The sequence below is a fragment of the Pipra filicauda genome, unplaced genomic scaffold (assembly GCF_003945595.2).
Source record: "Pipra filicauda isolate LSUMZ 115617 unplaced genomic scaffold, ASM394559v2 scaffold95_size2449627_pilon, whole genome shotgun sequence".
NCBI classification, from domain to species: Eukaryota; Metazoa; Chordata; class Aves; order Passeriformes; family Pipridae; genus Pipra; species Pipra filicauda.
The window spans coordinates 1,975,566-1,984,428 of NW_024105153.1; the positions used below are offsets into that span (position 1 = coordinate 1,975,566).

An 8,863-nucleotide genomic window follows, 5' to 3' on the forward strand; every position below is an offset into this window, starting at 1 on the left:
CAACAAACCCCAACAGTACTTGCATCATTTTCCATTCTACATGGGTAGAAGGACAACCGTACTATACATAACTGAATGTATCTGTTGAATAATATTACTGCAACTGAATAGAAAGGCCTCCTAGTTCATCTCCTAAGCTTCCATCCCACAAAAGCAAACAGGTTGCCTCTTGCCACACTCCATATGATGTTCTCCTCATGGGGGTCTAAGATGTCGCATCGCTGACATTACTTTAAAGTAAGAGTGATTTTAAAGTCCAGTTGGATACAATACTTATCTGACTCTTCCATTCAGCCTGGTCCTATCTACTTTCAGACTGCTTTGGCAAGTGCAGGCTGCCTAGACAAACAGGGGTTTGAGCAGCTCATGTTACCATACTTCTGCATCCAGGGGTTGTTAGTAGGCAGGAGTCTCCAGGATCTTGTGAGTAAGACTAGCTCAGGGGCTCCTCTTTGTTCTACTGTATTGTTCTGTTTTCTAAACAGACAGCCCCAAATTGTCTTAATCCTTCTGGCTGAAGCCCCCATCTAAATATTATATGCAATATTCTACCTACTATTTTCAGATTCCTCTCAGAATTTGAGCTTCTCAGTTACTTTTTACAAATGAATGTTCATGGATTACCCAAGGTAATCTGGAACTGACAGTATTATCAGGGCTAGGTGATGGACGGGTGCTTTAAGAATTACCAGTTGCAACTGACAAGCGTGGATCACTGACTTTCAACTCATATACATAAGCCCTCCAAGCAAGTAAAAGAATGGTGCACTTGAGGCATTTTGCATTCTAACTACATGGAAGTCAAACACTGGAGAAGTTTTCCATTGTTCCTTTCTTGCCTCTTTTTGGCTGCTCTCAACAATGAATGTCTATCAGTCTTTCTTCTTCACTCCTGTGTAACTCTGTTACTTGCAGTAACCTCCATGGCCAGACCAATGAAAGCTATATGGATACCCTGATCCGGCGTCTGCAGCTGTACTCCCGGAACTTGGAGCACCTGGTGGAGGAAAGGACAGAGCTATACAAAGCAGAGCGAGACAGAGCAGACAGGCTTAACTTCATGTTACTTCCAAGGTAACTGGCCCGGAGGATTTTCTGTGGCATTTTATTTATATATATCACCTGATTCTTGCAAAGTAGGGGATGGGATTAATGTTAATGTTCTATTTCCTCCCCCTCTAATCTAATCCTGCTAGGAAGGAAAGAAGCAGCAGCTGTCCCTGTGCTCTCCACCCCACGGTGGAGTTTCATGTCAAGATGGTACTGGGACCCATTATCTTTCTCAACATTTCTTCATGCACAGGATCCCCCTTTCCAGCACAAGCCTCTTTTTCACTCTTTCCTTGGAACACATAGATCTACAGTGACCCCATATCACGGAGCTCTGTTCTGCTCCAGCACCTTGCTAGGTAGAGGGAGTGTCTCCAGCTGGAGAGCAGGAGTACAGTCCGATTTTAGGCTGGGATTTAGCAATGTACAGAGGGGCTGAGGTTGGCTGGGCCATACTAAGCTAGATGGATTCTTCAAAGAATGAAGAATACTTATCCTATCGTATAGGATAAGTATTACTGATATTCTAATATTGGTAATGTCAGTAATTTTGGTATTGCATACATTTGCAATGGTAAAAGTGCCCTATCATTACTATTTTCAAGGGTATTTCAGTAGTCAGAGTATTGATTTTATCTTTAAAAAAGATAAAATCTTTTTATTGTCTCATCTTTTAAAAAAATGTTTGTTCAATCCAGTTTTGGGGAAAATTTGAAATGATCTGGCTGTATAGACAGTGCGAAAAGGAATCCACGTCTTCTTCCACTCTTTATTGTTCCTACCACTCTATTATTGTCCCAGTGTAGATGGAACACAGCATTGTGCAAACCCTATAATTTTCTGCATCTCTTTCAGTTATTCTCTTCTAATATCTCCACTAGGAACAGATATTTTCCTGGATTTAGAATTGCAAGAAAATGAAGGTCCCTTTGAATAGATATTGACTGTCATGGTATTGAATTTTTTTTCCATGAAATTATCAGACTATGATACATCTTCTGAAATCAGGAAGAGGTGATGTAATTATCAGGATGAAATTACTTCTACACTGCGAAAACAGAAAAATATGTTTGTTCTTACTTATTGTATGGTAGAATGTAGGTCTACATGTCAGAAATTCTAGAATTTCAGTTTTAAATTTGACTCAATATCCCTGTTTCTGACCTTAACCAAGCTCAGTTGCCTGTGTCTTAGTTTCCTCATGGCTATTAACACACTTAGATTTTGTAAGGCTGTAGCACATTAATTACCATTAGTAAGTGCTTTGAGGTTCCTTGCTGAAAGGCATTATGGGCATCTAAAATGTGATTACAGTGGCAGTTTTCAGCAAACTATTTGATGTTTCCTACACAGAAAGCAATGCTGTGGTTGGGTTGCATGAAAAAATACCTTTACTAGAAAGCACTACTCATCTGTCTTCCTGCCTTCTCTACTTCCACAGGCCAGTAGTAAAGTCTTTGAAGGAGACTGGCCTGGTAGAACCAGAGCTCTTTGAAGAAGTCACTATCTACTTCAGTGACATCGTTGGCTTCACCACCCTCTGCAAATATAGCACCCCTATGGAGGTGGTAGATATGCTGAATGATATCTACAAGAACTTTGACCACATTCTTGATCATCATGATGTTTACAAGGTGATTAGCTCTTCACTTTTGTTCAGTTAACAACCAGGTGTGCTGGTTTAAAAATTAACCAGCAGGGGAAATGAACTCAACTCAAAAGAGAGATTATAAGTCAGAATAACAATTTAATAAAATAATACAATAAGTACGATTATACAGACAAGCAATTGGTTTTAACCCACAAAACCCAAATGTATAACCCAGCACCCTGGGGCATGAACAAAGTGGTGTTCCTTGGGCCCCCCCCCGAGTCCAAAGTAAAGGGAGAGGGGAAAAACCTGCTGGTGGGAGAGTTGTTGCAGTCTGGTCAAAAGTGGTGATTGCAGTCCAGTTGAGGGTGGTGCTCTCAGTCTGGTTGAGAGCGGTGAGCTGCAGTCTTCCTCTGGATCCCACGGGTGGTAAAAGGGTTCCAAAACTCCAAGTTTATATATTCTCCATTTCAGGCAGGAATGCTCAGTCCTTCACTCAGAGCGGGGGATTCCATAAAAGGGTATGAGGATGCTCAGTCCTTCCCTCAGAGCAGGGAATTCCATAAAAGGGTATGAGGACAGGAACATCTTCCTATCTCGCAGGCCTCTACTGCTAACAATTTCTGGGAAATGGCATGGAAGGCTATAGAATACACAGTTTTGGGTTACACCCATACCATGATGAACTGGTCTCAGCTGTCCTAACTAGGACACCAGGGGACACACAAATCAAATTGCATCATATGGTGGATTTGGGAATCTGCCTTCTAAGCAAAGACAGAAGAGACAAAACCAGGTCAGGATTACCTCATTTCAATGTGCTTTCAATGTGCCTGCTTATACCCAATTTTCTATACAGAAAATACAGATTTGTTAACAGGAATGCAGGGTATAAACACTCAAATACCCAAAGGGTGTCAGCTACCTTAAACTAATCAATCCTGCTCTCCAGGGATGAAATGTTTAATCATGAACAAGAGGATCTGATAAAACCTTTCTGCTTTTAACTAAGTATGTACTTTTCTGTGTCTGCAGGTAGTGAGTTCTAATTTTGTTTCCACAGGTGGAGACCATTGGTGATGCCTACATGGTGGCGAGTGGTTTACCAAAGAGGAATGGCAACCGGCATGCAGTAGACATCTCCATGATGGCTCTGGATATCCTCAGCTTCATGGGATCTTTTGAACTGAGACATCTGCCGGGTCTGCCTGTGTGGATTCGCATTGGAATTCACTCTGGTACACAGTAGTGCTAGATCAACGATGACAATATGTTGCCTTGTTTTTGAAAAGAACTGACTCCCATACAAGGTCTGGTAGTACATCATACCTGATTGCTCTCCTCATGGGGAATCAGGTTGAAAAAAATGTACCTAGAGGAAGAGCAACAGAAAGAAAATGTCACTGCTTTGCTCCCCTGTAGTGAAATAACCCTTACCCATTCATTCACAGCTTAAGTCAGTAGCTAGGATGAACAACTTCCATTATTCCTGGTATGATTAAACCAGTTGTATCAAATAAGCCTTCATAGATTTTTCCTCCCTGACTAAAGTGGAGATCAGTCATGGCCAGCTATGCTTATCTAGACAAAAAATGAAGACTTGTATTTTATGCTTTTGGAGGCAAAAGTTTTGTGAAGCCTATGCAGGAATTAATATTTTGATTTATCTATAAAAACGCTTCTTATCAAAGGGGAACTCCAGACAGTTCAACAGCTTTGGGAAATTCATAAACCACCTAAACGTCAGCTGCCAAGGGAGGAACATATCAGAGAAAATGACTGAGGCACTGGGAAACTGCTTGAGGCTCCACTATGCACCCTTTTGTAATGAAGCTTATTCTATTTTTCTCTTGCTTCCGAACCTGACAGTTAATAACTGTACTTTTTTTTTCTGCATAGAAATTGTGCTTAAATACAATTAATACTGTGCAGCTGTGTCCTTTTTACGCTCTTATTAGATTATGCAAGACTAACAGAGCTAGGCTTGGTTTGGAGGAAGGGGAGATCACAAGATATTGTGGGAAGTGAGGTACAGAGTATTGCCATTGGTGAGGAATGCAGAGCTCCAGCAGGCACTGCACTGCTCTGCAGTAGTGAGACACCTCCCAAACAAATAGTCTCTTGATCCACCGTTTCTTAATGCTCTGCATCTCATTTCTAGGTCCATGTGCGGCTGGTGTGGTTGGAATAAAAATGCCTCGTTACTGTTTGTTTGGAGATACAGTAAACACAGCTTCGCGGATGGAATCCACAGGCTTGCGTAAGGATTTAATTTTAGCTGTCAGTGTAACGGGACCAAAGGCTATTGCTTAGTTTGTGACCACAGTGTCTTTTTTCAGCTGAGAACAATTTATTATCAGCTTGCAGAAGTTTTGGAGATAAAGAAGCCCTATTTGTTTTGATTACCAATTATTTAACTGTCCAAAGTGACAGTGGGCACTTCACTGGGCAATGAAGAGTTGTTCCTTGTTCATGCTTCAGTGCTGGTAACGGGGAGTTTGTAGACTGGTTCACTGCCTGAATTCCTCTGGAAGATATGATACTCATGTGCCTGGATTAATTTTACTCTATGAAGTGTAGATTTTAGTCTGCCCTAGAATTGTATCACAGCTTTGTTGAGTAAATATACTGACTGTGTATTTTAAGTTGAAGCAATTATGTCTTCAACTTCAGCATTAGGGAACTGTGCCAAGAGCCAGTTTTTTTTCCTTCTGCCCAGTGTTTTCCCATGACCATTCCCTATATAGGTCTCTAACAATTATGCTTTTCCCTTTTGGCATCTAAATGCTACAGATACCATTGTCACCTGTATTTCAGATCAATGGCTGTACCAGCTCCACCATGTAGTGAAGTCAAATTTTTCATAAAGCAGTGTAATTGCTTCTCATTTAATTTAACTCTCAGAATTTATGTTGATAACAACTGAAGGAACTTCTGCTGTAAACAGAAGTAGCACCAGTTTTCACATATACTTAATGTGATTACATGGTAAGTTTCCAGGTTGAGCTTTCATTGTCTCTTTAATTTTTAGCTTTAAGGATTCATGTAAGTGGTTCCACTATTAACATCCTGAAAAGAACAGATTGCCAATTCCAGTATGAAGTGAGAGGAGAAACGTACTTGAAGGTAACTTTTTCCATGCACATGCAGGAATACAGAGAAGAGGGATAGTAAGAAGTATTATATAGCTGAGAGTACCACAAACTTAATTAACAGCTGGGGAAAAAGGGTTACAGATAATTGGTATCACAGTCTCTAGTGGTTGAAGAGATTTCTATAATAAAGATGATGCAGGCAATGAAGAGCTCCCTAAGTCATAAATAAAATTACAACATAAAGATGTGGAGAACAAATGAAACATACCACTTGGAACAGAAAATTGTGGAGTGAATTCATCTGATGAAAGGGAAGCTGAATGTACTGTTAATTTGCTTATACTCCAATATCTGACTGTCCCTCTACAATCCATTTATTTCAGTCTGTCACACTTGTCTGTCCTTGGGAGCTGATGGCAGGCAGCACAGCTCACCTCTCCTATGGTGTGTGTTTCAGGTCATGGAACAAGGAAATGGGTGTGCAGCTGCATCTACCCCATTATTTTTCTTCTCACATCTGATTTTTAATCCTTTGCCATCAGCACCAGTTACTGAAAACAAGCAGAGGCAAACATGGCAGTGTGTAATACAGTATTATTTAAGTAAATTAACTACAGGGAATTCCATTCGAATCCCAAGATTGTGCTTTCTTTTCTTTGTCATACATATTTAGGGCAGAGGAACAGAGATTACCTACTGGTTGACGGGTACTGAGGACAAGAAATACAATCTTCCAACACCTCCTTCTGCGTAAGATGGTCTTTATATGTGTAAAGGGAAGAGAAATCCCCGTTCTTTGTGCTTTAGCCTTCATGGTTGCTCCCTGGCACTTGTGGATTTTTTATACTATTGAACTTATCTTCAGTAGTTAGAGGCTTAACAGTGTATATACATATAAACATGTAAATATTCATGACATGGGACTATGTGTGTGCTGAAGGTTATTTGTCTATATAAGCATTTAGCAGGTTCATTTCCTTGGAAGGGAAGTAAGACTTACACGACAAGTTGCTGATATAAGGGCAAAAGATGGACAGAAGAATGAAAAACATCAATATTCCCAAAAATTTAGTCCCAGTGGTACCTGTGTGTCACAGTATGGGAAGAGGATAACCACAACTGAATGTGCATCTCTCTCTAATACCAGAAAAGAGCCAGTGAGCTCTTGTAGGGAAATTTGTAGGAGGAATGAAACTTGCAGGATTTTAAGCAGTATTCTGCTACAAGAGGTGAACAAAGTTACTGTAATACTACACAGGAATAGTCTTTAAAAATTGAACGAGAGGTTACCTTCTAACACACAAGAGAGAAGTTATCAGGAAAAAATATGAAGTTGATGTCCTGGAACTGAGCCATAATTTTACATTAGAATTGAATAAAATACAGCAATAGTGGAAGGGTTGTTTTTGGGAAACTATGCAAAACTGAAGTCAGGATAACTTATTGCATTTATTTAGTATGTATTTTGCATACGAGTACTGCATTATTTCCTGCAAACTCAATAATTGTGCAAGTTTCTCACTTGAAAGGCATAAGTAAATGTTACAGATTACGTCTACTACAAAAGTTTTCAGTCTTTCTCAATGTGTCCATTGCATGAATAAAATTCTCTGCCCATTTATTCCTAGTACGTTAGAGAAAAGAGGAGGCTAAGTGAAAGATGAGGGTTTTATCCGGGCATTAGCAAAACAGAAAAATCAAGTTTTTAATCTACTACAGAATCTTATGAACTTTGTTATTTTTTTAATGGAAAGTACAAGTGTTTGAGCTGAGCAGGAAATACTATCAAGACTACTTCTATGGTACATCTCTTTCATAAATTCAGAACTCCTTTTTTAAAATTAATATGATCTGTTGAGACTATCAGAATTACTGAATTGCCAATTGTTCTGGAATTCAACTAGTGAAAGTCCCTCTTGAGCTGGATCACAGTGATGTTTTTGTTTTCGCTTCCTCATATAGGACTGCCCCTTAAAAATTGTCATATGTGTGGTACTCCAGCAAAAGCCAGATATACTGAAGAAATTTCTGAAAAGATGGCAACTCTGTTACTAAAGGCTGCATGAAGTTGAATAGTGGAAGTGCTGGTGCCAGTAATGTTGTTGAGAGCTAGAACCTATTTTGATTGGGATTGAATCTAATTTGTGTCTTCCTTTTCATGCAAATGATCATGATTTTTTTGGAAGGTCAATAATGACACAGGTACAGATCTCCTGTGCAAAGACACTGATCTATACTATCTGGAAAACTCACAAGGAAATCCTGACTTCTATTCCCAAATTCAGAAGCTGAATTTGGTCCTGTCCACTATTTTTATCAGTAGTGTTGAATGTCATTAAGACAGACGTGGGATAGAAATATTTTAAAACACTGGGGACCTGGCCATCACTAAAAATGTGACTCACTGAATTTTTTTTCCATCCTGTTGCTTTCAGGGAGAATCAGCAGCGGTTACAAGATGACTTAGCAGAGATGATAACCAATAGTCTTCAGAAAAGGGAAAATGAAGGATCCAAGGCGCACGAGCTCTCACGGGTAGCTAGCTACCGATCAGGTACCCTAGAATACCTGCAATTGGTCAGCACAGAGAATTTTACCACATATGTTTAAAACTGGATGTCTAGTATGACTCAAGAAGCTGCAGCAACTCTCTGGAGAACTTCATGTGAAGGCTGGAGGCTTACACTTTCAGCTAGAGGAGAAAGAAAATACCTTTCCAAGCATCCTTTCTACTGTCTGACCTGCTATCTGTAAATCAAACCTCTCTTCACTGTACCATTGAAATTGTTGGATGACTTCAGTAGGACACATGCAGCCTGATTTGAGGTAAATGAAAATATCTGCACTTGAGTCTGGAAAATAGTGAGGTTTTTTTGGTTTAGTTAGTTTTTTTTTAACTGTGATAGCCTGTTCAATAATCCACTTCTGAAAATATTCACAGTAAAACCTTAATTTGTCACAAATTTTAAATGTTGTATTTAATTTGTAACTTTTATTTGAAGAAAGATTTGCTGTAATATATTTGAAAATAACATCAAATATATCATATGTAAAACCCGGATACGTTGCTATTTTGCTTCTTCTGTTGTTTTCCTGTGTCTCACATGTTTTGTTTAATCAAGCTGAC

General features: G+C 39.4%; 1 protein-coding gene across 1 annotated transcript in view; it reads left to right on the forward strand.

The window, feature by feature from the left end:
• The window catches only part of GUCY2C (guanylate cyclase 2C), a 45,700-nt gene extending 37,102 nt beyond the window's left edge, over window positions 1-8,598 (forward strand). The window contains exons 21-27 of the mRNA XM_027722587.2: window positions 916-1,074; window positions 2,492-2,684; window positions 3,705-3,879; window positions 4,803-4,901; window positions 5,673-5,767; window positions 6,410-6,486; window positions 8,172-8,598. Coding sequence (XP_027578388.2) covers window positions 916-1,074; window positions 2,492-2,684; window positions 3,705-3,879; window positions 4,803-4,901; window positions 5,673-5,767; window positions 6,410-6,486; window positions 8,172-8,346 — 973 coding nt within the window. The 3' untranslated portion in view covers window positions 8,347-8,598. The remainder of the gene's footprint in view (window positions 1-915; window positions 1,075-2,491; window positions 2,685-3,704; window positions 3,880-4,802; window positions 4,902-5,672; window positions 5,768-6,409; window positions 6,487-8,171) is intronic.
• Window positions 8,599-8,863: the final 265 nt, after the last annotated feature.